The 20,662-nt window shown below is 50.3% G+C and overlaps 1 protein-coding gene across 1 annotated transcript in view; it reads right to left on the bottom strand.

Moving 5' to 3' along the window:
* Positions 1 to 3,106: 3,106 nt before the first annotated feature.
* Positions 3,107 to 20,662, bottom strand: part of LOC125153304 (palmitoyltransferase ZDHHC1-like) — a 37,411-nt gene continuing 19,855 nt past the window's right edge. Inside the window, exons 10-15 of the mRNA XM_047836360.1 lie at positions 19,946 to 19,980; positions 18,128 to 18,212; positions 14,244 to 14,278; positions 12,663 to 12,756; positions 7,120 to 7,192; positions 3,107 to 3,402 (exon numbers count right to left, since the gene is read on the bottom strand). Of these exons, the coding sequence (XP_047692316.1) occupies positions 3,107 to 3,402; positions 7,120 to 7,192; positions 12,663 to 12,756; positions 14,244 to 14,278; positions 18,128 to 18,212; positions 19,946 to 19,980 (618 nt within the window). The remainder of the gene's footprint in view (positions 3,403 to 7,119; positions 7,193 to 12,662; positions 12,757 to 14,243; positions 14,279 to 18,127; positions 18,213 to 19,945; positions 19,981 to 20,662) is intronic.

Below are 20,662 nucleotides of genomic sequence, written 5' to 3'. Positions count from 1 at the left end.
TGATTCCATGTAGCACTACCAGGGGTGCAAACCAGCAGGAAAATCAGATCCATGTGACAAGACCAGTCATCTGGGACTGACCCAGGACTGGGACAAGGTATTAGCACAGCTAACTGCATTTCACAGGGCCTGAAAGTTACGTTGAGACATGGGCGTCACAGCAGCACCACAGACTGAATTAGCAGGACTGAAAAACTACAGTGTGTGACATGGAAAATACCCTGGACAGGCCAATGGCAGATTAGGCACGGAACAAATGTAGCAACAGAAGCTACCCAAAGTGAAACAGGAAGAAGAGAATTAGAAAACCCGGATCGTCCGTGATCTGTGGGACAGCTTTAGGCAGCCTACTGTGTGCTTAATTGGGGTCCCCCCAAAAGCAGAGAGAATACTTGGGACAAGGGTGCAGAAAAGGTGTCAGAACAATAACGGCCAAATGTTTCCAAGTTTGACGTAAACTATAACCCACAGACGCAAGAGGCTGGATGCTCCCCAACCATAAGGACCACAAGGGGAACGCTGCTGGCAGTGAGCAGGAAGGGACAGGAACAGCCGGGAGACCGGCACAGTGTGAAGGGGCAGAGGAACAGAGGGGGCGGCACGCCGAGGGTCCCTGGGTGAAGTGTGCTGAGGCGAGGCAGGGAAGCCCAAGCTCCGTTTCTAGAAAAGGTCCACGAGCCCCGGGAGAACACACACCTCCCAACAAGTGAGCCTGGGGTCCGCAGCCATCCCGTGAATCGGGCTCGTTACTTGTGTCGTCCAAATCTGTGTCTTTACTCTGTGAAAACCTGGTGAGCCGACAGGAAGCACGAGAGGGTCAGGGTGAATGTCGCACCTGTTCCCCATGCCTCCTGTCCATGTTTGCTTCGCACACTTCTCTCCTTTCTGCCTTCTCCAGTCACAGCACTATGTGTTTGGTGGTAGTAAGCACAGTTCTCTGTCATCTACAAATGTGTTTTTACTTTTTCCTACGTGTAGCACTTCTGGGTATGTGACTCCAGGTCGACAGCTATTTTCTGTCACGCTTTGTGGAAGTTGTTTCCTCCCTCTGTCCTTACGGCCAGAATGTCTGCTGTCTGTCTGCTCTTCCTCTGTTGGTGGTCTTTTCTCTGGCTGTCCTTAAGGTCAGAGTGTCTCCGGTGCCCCATGCTTCCGTACAGGAGGTCGAGGTGTAGATCTCCTCACCTGTGCAGCTGGCTGGACAAGAAGCCACTGGCACGTGTTTTGTGAGTCCTGGGAGACCCGGCCACTACAGTAAGTCCCTTCTCGTGGGCTTTGTGGACGCGTCTGAGGCCCACCTGCCCTCCGCACCTGCCAGCCCTCCCTCCACGTGGCCCTCGCGGCTGCATCCACATTCCAACAACTTCTTCGGATTACTTTCCAGTTCAAGAACTCTCTCTTTGGCTATGTTTAATCTGGGGTTTAATTTATCCAAGTTTTAACAAGTATATTTTTTATTTCTAAAAATCCTTTTCAGTCTTTTTACGTACCTTCCTGATCATTTAGAACATCCTCTCCTTGCTTACTTATTGTCATTCTGTTTCACATTAAAATATTTTGGTTTTTAAAAATTTTTTTAACATTGATTCTTGAGAGACAGAGAGCGTGAGCAGGGGAGGGGCAGAGACAGACACACAGAATCTGAAGCAGACTCCAGGCTCCGAGCTGTCAGCACAGAGCCCGATGTGGGGCTCGAACTCACGAGCTGTGAGATCGTGACCTGAGCTGCAGTCAGTCGCCCAACCGACTGAGCCACCCACGCGCCCCAACATTAAAATACCTTGTGCATCCTCCTTAATATCCCGTATTTCTAGTCCTTGAGGTTTCTGGGGGTCTGAATTCTCTTTTACTGTTTCTTGGCTCTCTCATGTGTGATGGTTTGTGATCTTTGGTTGTGAGCTTATCTGGACTGATCTCAAGCTCTGAAAATCTAGCTTCTTAACTTGGGCCAGTTTAGCTCAGTTTATTTTTGCCGGAGACTGGATTCATCCCGGATCCTTGCCCCCAGCTCTGTTCCTGGCTTCTGGATCAAGGCCTGGTTTCAAAGGAGCCCCTGGCCCTGGACCACCTACCTATCAGCTCACTTTTGTTCTCCAGTGTTGTGAGGATTTTCTCACTTCGTATGAATCCAGGATGCAATGAAATTACATTTTCGTGAGAGCACTAATTATCTTGTGGTGAAAAGTTCACCATAAAGCCAGAAGCCCTGGGGCGCCTGGGGGGTTCAGTGGGTTAAGCGTCTGATTCTTGATTTGGGCTCAGGTCATGAGCTCACTGTTTCTGCGTTCAAGACCCATATCAGGCTCTGTACTGGTGGCATGGGGCCTGCTTGGGATTCTTTCTGTCTCTCCTTCTCTCTGCCCCTCCCTTGCTTGCTGTCTTTCTCTCTCTCTCTCTCTTTCAAAATAAATAAACTTAAAAAAAAAAAAAAAGCCAGAATCCCCTCCTCTGTATCACACCCTTCGGCCTCACTCTGGCCAGGACTCAGGAGGGGCTTTGAAAAGGCCACTTGAAACCCAAGAATTTAAAGTTTACCAAGACTGATTTCAAGCTTATTGCCGGTGAAATTATTTTTTATTATTTCGTATAACTTTCTAAGAAATTCTGAAGAATTTCCTTAAAGGCTACTTAGGTTCATAACAGTTGTCAACATTCCTAAGTAACACAAGTGAAAACATCACACCAAGTCTGTCCTGAATCTTGGAGCACGATGGGGACGTGTTTGGAAACTTATGAATGCCTTTCAAGTATGGCTTCCAGGTGGAGTGAGGCGCAGGGGTGGTCAAAGTCTTTCCGTGTAGCACAAGTCAGGGTGTGCACAGGCTCCCTTCTTTCCTTGACTCTGGATGCAGGACCCAGCACTCTGCTTGGAGGAAGCCAGGCCATCGGCTGCCACTGGTGCCTGCATAGAGTCGAGGGCTGCACCGCATCATGAACATGGCGGGAGCGCCTGCCGGCCTCAGGCCAGTCAGGCATCATGGGAGTCGGGGTGAGCGCCTGCCCTGGACTCAGGGGCTTCCGTGGCAGGGCGGACACAAGTTGTGCTGACGGAGGTATCCAGGTTGACCCTGGTCTCTCCCTGAGCATCGAGCGGGCCCTCTGCTTCCTAGCTGGATGGCGATGCCTGGCCCCAAGTCACCTCTTTTATCTGTCCTGGAAGCTGGATGTCCTCTCCATTGCACGCCTGCCCATCTGCAGGCTTCCTGGTGGTGGTGACAGTGGCAGGCTCCATGCTGTAGACCTGCTGCCTCTCCAAGGGGACATCCATGTGCGGCACATTCGGGCTGCCGGAGGGCGGTGTGTGCGGGAGCCTGAGTTTCTCCAGGGCTGCCTCCCGAGCCCGGATCTCTAAGGCCATTGGTGTGTGGACAGCCCATTTGGCCAGTGTGGGCTCCTCGGCTCCTGCAGAGCAAAAGAAAGTGCCATGAGCACCTGAGGGCGGTGAGCAGAAGGCGCGCCCAGTCCTTGGCCCCGGGTGCAGAACCGGCCCTCTGCAAGGAAGGCCAAGGACAGGTTCCCGGTGCAGTCCGTCCTGACATCTTGCCAGGAGGGCAGCTGCTTCTGCACAGGACATCTGTGTCTGCACACACAGCCCTGTTCAGCGGGTCAGCGGGAACCCTCCTCCACCTATCCCCCATGCTGGGATCCCCGTACTGGGCATCTCGTCGGACCCAGCAGCAATGCTCATGGCTCCTGGTGCAGCGGGCAGGCATTTCCCCACCCACACCCGGGATGACTGGCGGTGCCGACGGCCTTGTCCACCAGTTGTGTGTGCAGCACGGGCCCAGCCCACCAGCCACGTGCACGTCCCAGGCCCACCTGTGCCAGTCCTCAGTGATGTCAGACTCACACCTGCTCATGTGACAGGGACCTCACCCCACCACATGTGGTTTTCAGTCACATTTCCCGGAGGATGGCAGCAGGTACGCACTTGTTTGTGGGTCTTCTGGGTTCCCTGTTCCCTGAAGTGCCTAGTCATCATGTGTCTACGTTTTTCCTGCTGGTGTCATAGTACTTTGTGTCCTGGACACCAATTTTTGTCAGCTACGTGTTACAAATATTTTCCCAATTTTTGACAGCCTCCCTTTGTATCTGGGTGTGATCTAATTTCTGTGTATCTTCCTTTAGGGACAGTGCCTTTAAGAAAATCTTGCTTAAGGACCCTCAGTCACCATGAGGATATAAGGACAGTAGCAGGAGTGCCCGGGGGGGCTCAGTCTGTGAAGCATCGGACTCTGGGTCTCCGTTCAGGTCAAAATCTCACGGTTTCCTGGGATCGAGCCCCGCATCGGGCTCCGTGCTGACAGTGCTAAGCCTGCTTGGGATTCTCTCTCTCCCTGGCTCTCTACCCCTCCCCTACTCTCCGTCTCTCCCAAAATAAATAAATAAATTTAAATAAAGAAGATAGTACCAAATATTATCTTCCAGTTTGTATAGTTGTCCCTTCACGCATTATGTCTTTAGTCCACGTGGAATTAATTTGTGTAAACGGTACAAGGTGGGGTCTGGTTTCATTAGTGTTATTCCCACACGGCACCAAATGTTTCCGCGTTTATGAAACAATCTACCCACCCCTGCTGGTCAGTCGCCCCACGCCAGAAACAGTGTCCCTGTGCCCACTGACGTGCTCGCGGCCCCGGCAAGCCACCACACCAGGCCCTGCGCTTATTTCTGCACAGACACCACTCTGTCTTTGATTCACAAGCTTCGTGGAAGCAGCCCAGCCAGACATCCTAAATTGCTCCTTTTCTGCTTCTTGGCATTCTTGATCCTTTGCAGTTCCACACACATCTCAGACGCAGGGTTTCGAGCTGGCATCCTGCACTGGCCTCTCTGGGAGGCCTGGCACGCACTCCGTGAGCTGTGTCTGTCCGCACTCATCAGGCTCCTTAAAACGTCTCTCTGCAAGTTTTATCATTTTCTCCATGAGTCCGGCGTGTCTTTGGTTAGGTCTGTTCCTAGGGACATCGCTTTCTAAAAATGCTACGAAAATGGTCTATTTTTCACTCCCTAACATTCCTTACTTCTGTGTGAAGTGCCTGTTTCACTTTCACCTTCAAACGTGCTTCAGCCAGGGGGGCAGCCCTGGGCTGATGGCCCCCTGTACTGCAGGCAGGACTCCACTCTGCTGTAGCTTCCGTTACAATGAGTGTAGCTAGTCGATATTCCCTGGAAGGACTCCCCTTTTTTATCGCCAAATATTTTAAAATACGCATTTTATTTGTCTCTGGAGTGTGCCAGCTTGCTCACGACATATCTACAGTCTCATTTGCCGTTCCTGGACTCATCGGACCCGAGTGTGTGCGGGTTTGCAGTGCAGGGCCCTCAGCCCCACTGCCTCGCACAATGCCCCCGGAGCAGCCCTCCTTGTGGGGGACTCCGCTCACACCACAGACCCAAGCCCCACCTCCGGTCACGCTCTCCACCTGTCGTCCCTTCTTTGAGTGTCAGGAAACTTCTCCAGTTCCAGCTTCGAGCTCACGAACTCCAACTGTGACCCGTGTGCTACAAAACCCTCAGTCAGCTGCCCCACGTCAGTGGTATTCTCTGCAGCTCTAAGTTTTATTTGGTTTCTCTTCAAATACACATGCAATTTAAACAAGTTTTCTGTTCTCTTCAGATGTTTTTCCCTTTGCCTGTCGTTTCCCCAAACAACAACCACAGTTACTTTGCATTTGGTCCTTGAGCCCAGCTCCCAACATGTGTCTTTTTCGGTGGTGGCCTTGGCCTCCGTGAGGGCGTGGCCATGTGGGATGAGAGCGGCTGGTATCTTCCCAGCTCCTGCGAGGGGAGCGCCTCTCGGCACCTGCAAACGGCTGGTCCACAATCACTTGGTGTTACTCCTCAGCTTGAGGAGTTTGGGGATTTTCTCAGCTCCTTTCGGCTCCAAGGTTCATTCTTGTGTCCTGTGGGAGCGGAGCACGGGGTTCCTCCGGGCTCACCACTACAATGCACGTGTAGCCATTTGAGTCCCGATTTTACAGGATGACTTATTGGCCTTCCATTCTGGCTGTGCCCTGAGCTTGGGCCTGTCTCTCCCTTATGTGAGGCCGTGAGAACCCGGCTCACCAGGGAGGCAGGGGCCCTTGGGACATAGGCTGCAGGTGCCCACGGGGCTCTCTGTGGGTTTTTTCTTTGCCTCCGTCCCTGGCTGAGGACGCCTTGTTCTTACCTGTCCACAAGCACCACACCCACACGGACAGTGTGCACATGCATGTGCCCGTGGCGTCAGTCCACTCAGGAGCCAACCTGCCGTGTACCCAGACCTGAGGCTCAGGCTCCCTGTCACTTATGCCACTTGCTTGTATTTTATGTTTCTTAAAATCCAGCTTTGGCCCTTTCTGGAATCACGCAGAAATCAAACTCACCCTCTCAGCCTCCACCTCTTTTCTAGAAACAGGAGCCACTGACTCCTGCGGCCACAGGTGTGTTGAAAGGTCAGCCTCCACCTCTTTTCTAGAAACAGGAGCACTGGAGAATTGCACTGTGAGCTCTGAAGTGATGGTGGCAGTAGGAGGTGTCATCGTGGCCAAGGGTAGGTAGTTGTTTAAAAGCTGAGTGGTGAACATTTCCTTAGATGAGGTGGGGCCGTCTCAGAAGGACTCTGGAAGGGTCAGGCGAGTGAACAACGAAATCACCGTGCATTTCGGCAGACAGCGTGCGGGTGGTGGAGTCTGAGCCTCGTAACAGAGCACATCAGGCCTTTGGTTCCAGTCACTAGTCAAACTCTCCGTGGCCCTCGCTCCGGTGCCATCATTAGGCTGGCCACCCCTGCACGTCAGGGTCCATGGCTCACATCGGCAGCCACAGCAACGCCATCCAGGGCCAGCTCCTACCTTGCAGGCACTCTGCCAGCGGGGCGTTCAGCCCCACGTCTTGCACCTGCTGCTTTGTAGCACACAGAGCAGGTGGGGGGGCTAGCGTGGGGACGCCAGGCACCATTGGCAGACACTACGTGAGCCCAAGCTTGTCCTCCTTGCCACTGAGACAACAAGCGTCCTAGCCTTTGACTCCCCACCGGTGATTTCTCCCTCTCCTTGTTTTTCTGGAGAAAACATTTTCCTCTTTAGGGAATCAAACTTGGGTGGATGTCAACTCCCACACTGTGTGATGTCTTACCTGAAGCTGGGCCTTTGCCCTCAGCACTGTCTCCTTCCACAGGCAAACTCATTTCCTGTTGGTCCTTTGAGACCTGCAGAGAAATAACAGGAAATACGTGACATGGCATCTCTCGCACTGCCAAAGGGGACAGAATGTAGCAGCAAGAGCACAATTTGGAGATGGAGCCACGACGGGCTCTGGAACACTGGCAGCCATCTCGCCTCTTGAGTTCAGAGCACTCACTTGTATGTGGGGCTGCTGATGAGGCTGCGCTGGGGGGGGGGGTGGCTTTTCCCTCTGCACGCGCATCGGGACAGAGACAAGTGGTGCTTTTCCTGATGAGCAGGAGGGTCTCCTGGGGGCCAGCAAAGCCTATTTGGACCATTGGCATGGGGGGGAAGACACAACACAGGCCGCCTCGTCTTGCTTGGCACCTTCTCTGCACAATCTGCTTGCTGGTGGTGAGTTCTGGCTACCCAGGGGCCCCAAATGTCTTCACACCATCTCTCGAAAGCAGGAGGTTTCTCCCTTGCCCTGGTGCTACTGGGCCTGCTGACGGTGACTTCAAATCCCCTGCACAGACGACAGGGGAGAGCCTGGCTCTTGCCAAATGGCCGGGGACGGTGCTCCTTCTGACTTACAGGGCTGTGTGCGGTGGGACTGGACTGTGCAGCTGTGCACAACTTTCCTTGGAAGGTTCTGCAAGTCCAGTGTCTCTAGGAGATCTCTAAACCCGTACATGCCTTTGTCCTCCTCCCAGAGCCAGCTCTTGAGAATTAGTCAAGATACAAACTGAGGCATGAATGAGGTTAAACAGGAAGGAAATGAAAGGGGAACCTCATGAACAATGGCTCCCTGAAGAAGAGGAAGCAAACGGCAACAGACTGCAGAAAAGCCAGGCGTGAGGACAATGCTGTTGAGATGGACAGGCCCCCAGGGGACCCAACGCAGAGGCAGTTGTGGGAGCTGAGGTGGGGGCAGGGCTCTGACGGGTAAGAGGTGGCGGCGCCGGCCACAGAGGGCCACGGAGTGGGCAGCAACCTGGTAGAGGCAGGACGTGTAAGAAAAACCCACAGAAGGAGGTGATGGTGCTTGGAAGCAAAGGTGATCAAGGTATTACTGAAATGATGCCCCAGGGAAGCACACTGTTTGTTTAGAATGAAAACAGAAACACAATGGAGCCGGGCAGTGGAACAGTGGAGGCCTGCCTGCGGGGTAGAGATTTGTGGGGAGGTGGTGACACGTGTTCTCAGAGTGCACATCGGCATCCTTCACCTGAGGACAAAGCCAGGGAACAGGAAGCATGAGAGATTCGTCCTCCACAGATGTGACCACTGTGCTAAAGAGAGCCTTTTGGGGTCAACTATTCCAGACTCTGAAGCCAGACCAGACACGGTGCACAGCACCAGGGAAGAGATGCTGTCCAACTCTCCTGAGTGAGTGGTGTCAACAAAGCAGCGACAACCCACCCTCGGTCGTCCTGTGGCTACAGGCCAACAGCCTTCATTCCTGTGCAGGCAGTAGGGACTCTGTAGTCCAAAACTTGTCTGTTGTGCCTTTTGGTTGGTCTGGTCATGTCCCGAGGGGCCGGCACAAGGGCTCGCTTGCCCTGGCCCCCTTGGCAGCAGTAGCTGTCTTTGGGAGCATCTAATGGGACACTTATTCCCCCTATTTGCGGCCAGACATTGAAGGAAAACACTGGCTGACCACAGAGATAATGAGAGAAACTTTGCAACAACAAATACATGTTTTGCAAAAGTAGCTTGGGAGAGTCACAAACTGATAGTTCAACAAGCAAAGATCTACAATCCCAAGCAGTGGGAGAATCTGATGTCCAGACTTAACCACATTAAAATACTCAGAATATACAGTTCTCAACAAAAAATTATAAAACATCCAGAGAAACAGGAAAATATGGCGCATTCAAAGGAGAAAAATAATTTGACAGAGTTTCCTGGAAGAAGCCCAGACATTTGAATTAGTAGTCAAGGACATTAGGTCAGTTATCTTAAATGTGCTCAATGAGCCAAGGTGAAGAATTAAAGGAAGCCATGAAAACACCGAATGAACAAAAAAGAAAATCAATAAAGAGATAGAATTACAAAAAAGAACCAAATTCTGCCACTGAAAAGTGTGAAACTAAAAATTAACTAGAAGAGTTCACAACAGAGCAGGAGAAGAAAGGATCGGTGAGGCTGAAGATAATTGAAATTCTCCAACCTGAGGACCAGGGAGAAAAATGGAACAAAGGAAAATGAAGAGCACCCGGCGGACCTGAGGCCCAGAAGAAGAGAGGGGGCAGAGAGAAAAAGTATCTGAAGAAACACTGCCTGCACGCTTTCCAAATCCGATGGAAGATAGGAATCTACACATCCAAGAAGCTCAACAAACTCCAAGCAAGATAAACTCAGAAGGGTTCACACCAAGACACAGCACTGCCAGATTCTCAGAACCCAAAGAGAGGAGTCTGAAAGCATTGAGAGAGAAGAGGTTAATCACATACAAGGGGCCTCAGTAAGATCAACAGCTGATTTCTCATCAGAAACCATGGAGTCCAGAGGGCACCTTTCAAGTCCTGGAAGGAAAATCAATCTGCCGACCAAGAATTCTAAACCCAACAAAACCGTATTTTGGGAATAAAGAAGAAATTAAGATGTTCTTAGATAAACAAAAGCTGAGAGAACTCATGAGCAACAGACCTCCCCTACAAGAAATGCTAAAGGGAGATATTTAGGCTAAAACAGAGGCTCTAGACAGTAGATGGAATAAAGTACGCTCGGAAAGATAACCACACAGGTTGAGACATAAGCCAGGATTGTCGTACTTTGGTTTGTAACTCCTCTTCTTCTCTAGGTGACTTAAAAGGCCAATTCACAGAATAATTATAAATCTTTCTTAATGGGCCCACAATGTGTAAAGATGTAACAATATAAAGGAAGAGGTAGGAAGATGTATAGGATCAGAGTATATATTACCGAAATTAACGTAGTATTATTCAAACTAGACTCTTATAAGTTTAAGGTATTAATTGTAATCCCCAAGGTAACCAGTAAGAAGGTAACTAAAAAGTACAAGCAAAAGGAAAGAAGATGGGAATCACAATGGCACAGTATGCAAATTCAACTAAATACAGAAAGGCAGTAGTGGAGGAAGTATGGAACAAAAAGTATACGAGACATACAAAAAATAAATCAGTGGGGGAAAGAAGGTCCATTTGATGTTTAGCGAAAGCAGCTGGAACAACAGAAACCCACCTGGAACGGATGAAGCTGGATCCCTACCTCACACTAAACACACCAATGACCCACAGAGTGAGGACTCAACTCTCAAAATCAAATGTTGAAAATTAGTAGTGGAAAGTATAGATGACTGTCTTTTAGAAGATTGGGTTCAAGATTAAACGAGACCAAAAAGCATTATCATAAAATATGCACAAGTGTGAGTGTGACTCTGACTCATCAAATGTTGAGTTCAGCTAAGCATCGAGTCGAGTTGCTGTGACACTCTATCTGTAATTCACCCAACTAATGAGGCGTTTGTATCAAGCATATATAAAGAACACAAATAAATCTATAAGAAAAGCAGAAACAGGCCAGGAGGAAAATGGGCCAACGACAAGAGCAAGCACTTCCCACAGAAGGAAATTCACGTGGCTAATGCGCATTCAGCACCATCGGTGGTGAGGGGAAGGCTGGGAGGGATCGTGAGCCGCCAGCCGCACCACTAGGTGCCCCGGGTGTTGGGGACGACACGGACCTACGGGGCTCCGAATATGCATATGCTTCTGCGGGAGTGCAGACCGAGCACCCCTGTAGAAGAGTCTGGCCTTGTATAAGAGATGGCCTACTGCTCATCACAGAGACCCGCACGGGGGCACACGTCCTGCTGGCCCACAGCAGAGGGGAGTTACAAGAAGCAGTCGCAGAAGGAAGGCAAATGAGCTCGGCCACCCGGGACAGGGAACCACCGTTTTGACCGAGAGGTGATTCCCCCAAATTCCAAACATCACATACACACTATGTCCTTTCTGTGAAATAAAGAGTAACCGGTGTGTTGTGAGCATCTATTTTTTAGGAATACGTATGATGTGAAACACTGAAGTGAAAGGAAAACATGAGAACAAAGAGCGTGGCCAAGCCACGTACGCAGAAGCAGACCACACGTGGCTGGGCCACACAGAAGCTGACCACATCAGGACCCTGCCTTTTTCTGGGGGGGGGGTGGGGTGGGGTGGGGTGATGCTTCATCTGTTACCAAAAATAAATAAAATACTGAGTAAACTTAGGAAGCAGGTAATGCAGAGATCAGTGATGAGTCTGTGTCCTCAGATGAGGATTATAATTAATGGGCAGCAAGGTCCAAAGCAGGTGTGATGGGGGATGGGGGTTACCATTTACTGAGCACCAGTCCCAGCTGGACACCGGCAGCAGGACTCGGGACCCCACACAGAGTCCATGCGTATCTTGCAAGCGTGGAGACCCAGGCGCTCCAGGAGGTTAAAGAACTTACTCTGGGCTGTGGAACCAGTCACGCCTGCACACCAGAGTGGACTCCAAGTCCAAATGTGTCTTATGGCGCCCATTTCTCTCTAATGACTCTGCTAAGAGCTACGGGCCTTGGGGTCGCCCGCAGAGGGGTGGGCCTGGCGTGAAGTGGGGGCACACAGGGTGTCAGGATTAAACGCGGGTTCCAGAATGAGCAGAGAGGAAGCCCCAGCCCGGGGAAGGGCGTGAGTTCAGTGAATGTGCATGGGCGGCTGAGCACCAGGGTCTGAGGGGCCCTCTCAAGTGCAGTCAAGCTCGAAGCCGAGGCTTCCAGCACATTGTCTGGAGCCTCGTGCTGTTACAGAAGCAACTCAGGCCCCACTGGCTGGGTGGCCTCGTGAGCCACTCTGGAAGGGAGCACACTCCGGAAGGGATGGACGGTGGGACCCGGGTCCTCCACAGCCCTGCCTTGCTGGGTTCTACGCTCACTTGCTGGTGAGGCTGCCACCATACTGTGTCTACCTGTGTCTCCTGCCTGGCCACACAGGCCACCCCACACGCCCTGTCCTGGGGCCATGAGCGTATCATCTGCAGGCTTCCTCACTCAACCCCGTGTGTGGCTCACACGCTCTGTGTTGACCGTCAGTTATACACACCCCTTCTCTATCCCAACATTTACCCCCAACATTTATTATGAAAAACTCCAAACACACAGAAAGTTGAAGGGATTACACAGAACACCCTGAAAACACCCACTGCTGAGAGTCTATCACAGCGGGCATTCTGCTCTGTGTCACCTACCACGTGGCCATCACCCGCATGTGGCACCAGAGCACACATACGAGGCTTGTTTTAGGGACACCTGTCTGGGGACTCTGCTTCTCACACACACGGGCCCCTGTCAGGAGCGTGATCTGCTCTCGCTTCTCCTCCTACTCCACACACACCGTCGGTGCTCTTTGTGTAGTGGCCCAGGCACCCAGTAAATGCAGAACACCAGTGCGACCAGCATCCAGGTATGGTGCTGAGCCCAGCTTACGAGGGAGCCCCAAGCCCTACATCTGAGCACAGGCTCACCTTCAACGGCAGGTGGTCCTCTGTGCCGGCAGCCAAGGTGGGGTGTAGGGTGAAGTCACTGGATGGCGACAAGGACACCTTGCTCCCAGGTAGGCTAGGGCAGAGCAGGGAAGGAGGAACACATTACAGAGCAGGCCCTCGCTGGGCGGGCTAGCACGTGGGGACCCTGCAGGCTCCACGGTGTCCGTGGACGTCTCCCCGCTGGGGCCCCCTCTTATCTGCAGGCTCGGGAGCAGGCAGCGCCTGGAGGCTGAGTGCCAGAGGGGGTCTCGCGCCATAAACATGCAGAAGGTTCATGCGAGAAGGACACTGCAGGCTTCCACCACCAGCGGAAAATTAAAACAAGCCACCCGGTGGATTTCTGCTGACAGAAATGCCTTTAAAACCAGACAGAAGCAGCTTCACCTGCATGATGGACCCTCCCCCTTATTCATATATTCACTGTTTGGCTGATTTGTACATAACCAGCAGACCATACACCCTAGACAGATAAACAGCCGGACAGAAGTACTCCCAATAAGTTTGTCTGCCAGCGACCGCCAGGAACACAGGCTACATTAAGTCCTACAAGGTTTCCCCGTGATCGACGTCCCAGGGAGGCCCTGGGTGGGTGGGCCTCGAGGACTAAGACTCGGGTGAGGCCTCAGGAGCAGGCCACGGAAGGTGTCTAAAGCGCTAGCTGCTCAACTGGGTGCAAACTCTTTGGTTACCAAAGAAACATTTTCTGCAACAATCCCTGCGGGCCAGAGCGGGAGGTGTGTGTGTCTGTGTGTCTGTGTGTGTGTGTGTGTGTGGTGGGTGACATTCAAGTAAATAACTTGCCCTTTTTAATTTTACTTCAAATGCATTAAAGGGCACTTGGTACAAAGTTACTGAGGTTGTGAAGTCAGGATACAATATTCAGACACTTACAACTGCGAAATATTCCCCAGAACCATCCTTCCAGGAACAGAGGGAGCCTGTGCTCACCGTGTGCTCAGGGAAATGTAGGGGAGACAGCACGGACCTCGCTGACACGGGTGCTGTGAAGCCTCCTGTTACTCATACTCCAGGAGAAGATGACGTCTTGTCAAGGGGACGGTAGTCACCGTGTTTCGCTACACCTGATTTACTCTCTAAAATGTGTGCTTGAAGCTGGGCCACGATGTGAAAGGGGCCCCTCTCTGTCTTTGTGGCATAGGAGAGGCAGAGGCCGTGTGCTCCCCGGGGGCCTGCGAGGTGCGGTCACCCACCTGGCACACGGCGAGCCCTGCCACTGCTGCACACGGTCATGGACCGCAGTGTCCTCTGCAAGCGGCACATGCTCACAGACAGAAAGTAGACGGGCATCGCTCACACCTGTGCACTAGCTCACATGTTACTTGTGAAGAACCTAGAGGGGTCTCATCACAAGCTCCAGTGAGCAGAGTATGGCGAGCCCTTCGGGGGGCAGTCTGCATCTGTGACGTCAAGGGAAACTGGTTTGTCTTCGATCACTTCATCACAGTACCCCAAGGTTTCCCACAAAAGACTGTGTTCCTCAGGAATCATGGTGAAGGCTTTGAGACACGGGAAGCACCTGCAGGAGGCTCAGAGACTCACCTGAGGGCAGATAAAGTCAGGCTGCTGTCCATTTCCTGTGAGGGAAGAAATGATTGTTCACAACCGGAAACAAGATGGAGTGGTCAATGTCGAGCTTCTTGTTAAACAAAACCCACATTCTCTATTACCCAATTTGGAGCAAATATCCTCAGGGTCCCGGGGTCAGGGAAGGGGTCTGTGAGGGAGCGCACTCCACAGCCAGTGCCCACACTGGCCAAGGGGCCCGCTCAGGACCGGTATGTGTCACACGCGGCCACCAGTGGGCCCTGACCTCTGTGGCAGGTCTCCATGCGGGCAGCTGCCAAGACTGAGGCACACAGAAGAGGGGCCCCCTGAGGACTCAGAGGGCTGAGGGGAGACGCCCCAGGAGAGTCTGACCTTGACAGCAACTGGGTCTCAGGGCAGTCAATACCTAAGTACGGTATTTTTCTTTTTTTTAGTTTTTTTTATTTTTTAAAATATACCTCCAAATTAGCATATAGCGCAACAATGATTTCAGGAGTAGATTCCTTAGTGCCCCTTACCCATTTAGCCCATCCCCCTCCCACAACCCCTTCCGTAACCCTCTGTTTGTTCTCCATATTTATGAGTCTCTTCTGTTTTGTCCCCCTCCCTGTTTTTATATTATTTTTGCTTCCCTTCCTTTGTGTTCATCTGTTTTGTGTCTTAAAGTCCTCATATGAGTGAAGTCCTATGATTTTTGTCTTTCTCTGACTATTTCACTTAGCATCATACCCTCCAGTTCCATCCACGTAGTTGCAAATGGCAAGATTTCATTCTTTTTGATTGCCAAGTAATACTCCATTGTATATACCACATTTTCTTTATCCATTCATCCATTGATGGACATTTGGGCTCTTTCCATACTTTGGCTTGGTTGATAGTGCTGCTATAAACATTGGGGTGGATGTGTCCTTTTGAAGCAGCACACCTGTATCCCTTGGATAAATACCTAGTAGTGCAATTGCTGGGTCATAGGGTAGTTCTATTTTTAGCTTTTTGAGGAACCTCCATACTGTTTTCCCAAGTGGCTGCACCAGCTTGCATTCCCAGTACGGCGTTATTTTTATTTCACAATGGATATGTGGTTGTTCCAGGACCATTTGTTGAAATTTTCACTTCTCCCCAAAGGATTGCCTTGGCCGTATGTGAAGGCTTACTTCTAGAATTTTTATTCTATTCCATTTCTATTCCATTGACTACACTAACCTGATTACTATAACTTTTTAGTAAATTTTGAAGTCAGATTGTATAATTCTTCCAATTTTGTTCTCTTTTCAAAATTGTTCTGGCTACTCTAGGTACTCTGAATTTCCATGTACATTTTATGATTAGCTTGTTGGTTAAAACAACAACAACAACAACAACAACAACACACAAAAAAACAGAACCTCCTAGGAATTCAATAGGGATTGTACTATGTCCATAGATCAGTTTTGGGGGAAATGCTATCTTAACAATATTGAGTGTTCATATCCATGAACGTTGTATATCTTTCCATTATTTTTTAAATGTCTTCAGTTTCTCTCAGCAATGACTTATAACTTTCAATGTATAGACTTTACTACAGTTTTGTTAAATTCATTATTGTTAATGCTATTGTTAATAAAATAACTAATATTATTTTCAGTGGCATTTTTGCCAAATACAGAAATATGATTGGACTTGCTATTTTTTTTAACAATACAAAGTCAAAAGATTTATTTTTTAACAACTGTTTCCATTCCAGATAATGGCAAATTACATAAAACATTTCTAGGTCAGCCAAGGCAATGGAGAAATTTTTACTTTGACCACATGGTGGCAATTTGCTGTGGAGCTAGTTGGAGGCACACAGAGGTTCCTGACGCCAGGTAGGGACTGTATTTGATTTCAGGTGTGCTCTGGATAACACTGAAGATAAACGTCCCAGAGCTTACTGGAGAGCACTTTACCTGCCTCTTGCAAAGCTATTTCATCACTAGTAGTTTTGTTTTTTGTTTTGTTTGTATTTTAGAATCATGTTGTCTGTGATCAACACAGTTTCACTTTCTATTCTTTATTCCTTTTTCTTGTCTTATTGCACCAGCTGGAACTTCAGTACATCCTTGCCTTGATCCCGGTTTTAAGAGGGATGTACTGAGTCTTTCACCAGGAAGTATGTTAGTTGTATTTAATAGGTGTATTGCATAGGTCAGAATGAAGATCTTTTCATTTCATTCCTAATTTGTTGAGAATATTTTTTTGTCACACGTAAGAGTTTCTTATTGGCAACTCCCTTTCTGAATTGACATCGCCATATTATTGTCATTTATTGTTGGTATTTTGTATAATGTCAAATAATTTTCACATAGCCATGGTACTTAATCCTGTATGCTGCTAGATTTGGTTTGCTAACACTTAATCAATGGTGTCTGTCAGTGTTTTCTTGAAGGATTTTGCCTCGTGATATTCTTTTGGGATGACATTGTCTGGCTTTGGTATCAGGTTGGAACTGGCCTCACAGAACAGGTCTCCCTTCCTCTATATTCTGAGAGGGTTTGTGTCATTATTTTTTAAAAATTCGGTAGAATTCGACAGTGTTGGTAATTTGTGTAAATTGGCTGGAAAGGTAACTACCTTTCTCAAGTGAGAAATGCATTTTTCAACACTGGAAGATTTAGAACGAATATACAAATGTTTGAAAGCTCCAGACCCCATGCTATTACTACTGTGGCACTAGAAAGCCATATGACCATATCTGGCATATACAGTTTTGAAAACAGAAGAAAATGTATCCTCAGGGGTGTGGGGTGGGGAGGGTTTAAGCCGGTGGGATCCTAAAGCTCCACGCACACCAAGAGGCGAGCCCAGCCATCAAAGTGGGATGATGATCTATCTCAGATACTCCACAGAGGGATTAAACGTGATGATGGATGACAAGTGTCCAGCAGAGTGACAATGAACGGTCACAGCTTCCTTGGATTCCTGAGACAGGATGGGAATAAGGTGGCCCTGAGACTGCTCTACTACACATTCTAGAGGCGAGCTCCAGAGCCACACACCAGAGAGAGGGCTTCCACATGTTCACCTGGACACACATTATAACCCGCGGGGGTACATGGCCCTCACGGTCATACATGGTCAACACCCCACATCTTTGCTTCTTGAGATGTGTCCTTCATGTCACTCAGAAGCTGTGTGGCCACCACCACCCAAGAAGGGATGGCAGGGATGGGGCGCCAATAGATGCTATCACTGCCACAGCCACCACTGTGACCCCTGGAATGGAGCATCAGCCTGGTCTCCATGCATGTAAAGTGTGTACTTGTTGGAAGGCTTGATGGGAGCGAGTGGCGGGGAGGGGTCATGCCATAATTGTGTTGGCTACGGTTTAAGCTGTGACTTGGCCAGTCACACACAGTCCCCACTGAAGACCGGCCTCCAGCATCTCCAACACGGAGCTCTGACTCCAGGCTCTGCAATGAACACAGTGGACCAGGTATGTCCCTCCTCCCCGCTGACCTGGGAGATGAGCAGGGGCACCCTTCTGCCGTGACAGTAAGTGGGTCACTGAGCCCTTCCTGGCCAGAATCCCGCCAGCTTGCCGGAGTGCACACATGTCACCCAAGCACACGCGTGATGCTTCCGTTCCAGTAGCACCCATTTTTCCGTCATGTTTCTCTGCTCACACACATGCCCTGTGTTTTAGATCGTTTGTGCTGCCCGCCTTGTTTCCCTTTATCCCCCTCCCACCACTGTCCTGTTCGAGCAGTGTCCCCAGAGGACACCATAAATGCCTTAAACCAGCCAGACAAGCAGGTCCAAATACTGTCCTGCCCTTGCTCTTGTGGGGAGCTTAGACTCAGCACTGGACCCCACCCCTGTGTTTGAGGCTCACTCACGCACGGCCGTGCCTCACTTACCATCACCCACGAGTCCTCCATGAACGTGATGGTGGAGGAGGGTGGACCTGAGTGCACATCCGGCAGCAGGTAGTTGAACTTCACTCTGTGGGATGGCAGGGGGAAGGGGAGACACTCATCAACAAGGACGGCCACTGCTTTCTGGAGGGGATGCTGATGGCTGCCGGAAACCACAGGCCACAGCATCACACAGCCTCCTTACCGCCCTTTCCCCTCAGGTCCACTGCATGGTGGGAGACCCCGGGAGGGCAGGGGAGGAGCACCTAAAGGGAGAGTTGCAGGAGCAGCAGGGGGTGTCAAGAAGAAGGGGTGCCCCTGCAGATCAGGAGGGGATTTGGGAAGAGACCCTGGGTTTGGAAGGAAAGAGATGTTCAGGAGTTACCAAGAGCAATGGTGGGGATGTAGGTCGTGGGACACTCAGCTAACTGAACTGTGCAAGTGGATTGAACAGTGTCCACCAATGACCTCACATTGCTGTAAGGGGGGTTTTCAGATGCAGCAACTCTAGCAGCTCAAGGTGTCATCACCTGAGACCAGGGTCAGCCCGATGACCGCGTCCATGCAAGAGGACAGGCCCTAAGCCCAACGACTGTGTCCGTGCAAGAGGACAGGCCCTCAGCCCAACAACCGCATCCGTGCAAGAAGACAGGCCAGCCCTCGGCCCGACGACCGAGTCTGTGCAAGAAGACAGGCCTTCGGCCCGACTACCACGTCCATACAAGAGGACAGGCCCTTAGCCCAACGACCGCATCCGTGCAAGAAGACAGGCCCTTAGCCCGATGGCCGCGTCCGTGCAAGAGGACAGGCCAGCCCTCGGCCCGACAACCATGTCCGTGCAAGAGGACAGGCCCTAGCCCGACTACCGCGTCCGTGCAAGAGGACAGGTAGGCCCTCAGCGGGATGACCACTTCCATGCCAGAAGACAGGCAGGCCCTTGGCCTGACGACCGCCTCTGTGCAAGAGGACAGGCAGGCCCTCCTGGTTCGTTAATTTTCAATCATTCTTGCCAGAAAGGGGCAAAACGGGAAAACTGAAGAGACAAAGGGAAAACAGCATCAGGTACGAGCCAAGGAGAGAAGCCACGTGCAGGTCCTATGACTGGGGACATGTCGAGGTGAGTCCGGCTCCAGCCTCCAGAGCATTGAGACGGTACGTTTCTATTTTTTAAGCCACCTGTTTTGTGGTCCTTTGTCAGGGCAGCCCTGGCAGACCGAGACCCTCACCCTAACGTGAGCATATTTCTCATTTCTCCATGTTCTGAGGTGACTTTCCACACTGGTACGGTTTCCAAGTGGAGACCAAGTGCACGTTTTAAAATGTGTGCTTACCCTGGGTCGTGACCTTCATAATGGGCCACTTTCTGCTTCTGTGACTTTGCAGGGGTGCACTTTGGGTGCGTGTGTGCCTGCAGGGCTGTCCTCTGTGTGACTCCTCGCAGGCTCAGAATGAGCAGGCATGGCCCAGGAGCGACGGGAAACTAGGTATTATCGGAGGTCATAAAAAGGAGGCTGGGACCCGCTCCCCACACGTTCTCCGACTGACACACAGAATAAATGAGCGCTGACGCTGGCGTGCTAGTTCAGATGCGAGTTGTCCACAGGGAGAGAATTACTACATTTCCCCAAGCACGTGGAGCGCAAAAGGTCCCTGCGTAGCTGTACGTGGCACTGTTACGTTAAACAGAGTTATTTCCTACTGTGTTGTCACATTATTTAAAAATATCCCATCAGAGATGAGTCACTTTCCAAAGCAATTTGACTTAAGATCGCGTAGCCATTTTCATTCAGAGAGAACAAGTCCAACAAGCTTACAACCTACCTGTATGAGAGTGATTTCAGGTCACCTGTGGCTGCCTGTGGGGGTAAAGGAAAAAGAAGAAGAAATTGTTGGTACTGAGGCTATTCGTAGGAAATCAAGTCCGTCATTAGTTTCAGGTGCGTGTGGCTCAGAGACTTCCTAGGAAGGGGTCTCTGTGTGGGGGTCGCTGTGTCAGAGGTTAAGAATACATTGAAGATTTTAAGAAACTGTCAAACTACTTTCCACAGTGGTATCACTGTAAACCCCCGACGACTTTGCACACCTAGCTACGGGCCTCCGGTTGCTCTGTGTCTCCCGCTCCTGGTGCCGGTAGCCTTTCTCAGGGAGCCGTTCCAACTGTCTTACCGTGGTTTTAGTTGCACTTTCCTAGTGGTGAATGATGTTGAACATCTTGTCAGGTGATTACCTGCCACCCATATATCCTATTTGGTAAAGTTTATTAGAATCTTTTCCCCATTTTAAAAATGGGGCCGTTTTCCCCTATTAAGTGTTGAGAGTTGTTTATTTATTCTGGATTTAAGTACAGGGTTTGCAAATATTTGTTCCAACCTGTGACTTACATTTTTATTTTTGCAGTGGTGAATTCTGAACAGGAAATGCTTTCTTTTATAAAAAAGTCAAATTTTCCATTTTCTTCATAGTGGTTTTGGTGCCCATATTAAAGAAAACTTTGTCTACCTCAAGATCACAAAGGTTTTATTCTGTTTTCTTCCTAAA

This window comes from Prionailurus viverrinus, chromosome A2 (genome assembly GCF_022837055.1).
Source record: "Prionailurus viverrinus isolate Anna chromosome A2, UM_Priviv_1.0, whole genome shotgun sequence".
Taxonomy (NCBI): domain Eukaryota; kingdom Metazoa; phylum Chordata; class Mammalia; order Carnivora; family Felidae; genus Prionailurus; species Prionailurus viverrinus.
This window is presented reverse-complemented; position numbering and strand designations above follow the sequence as displayed.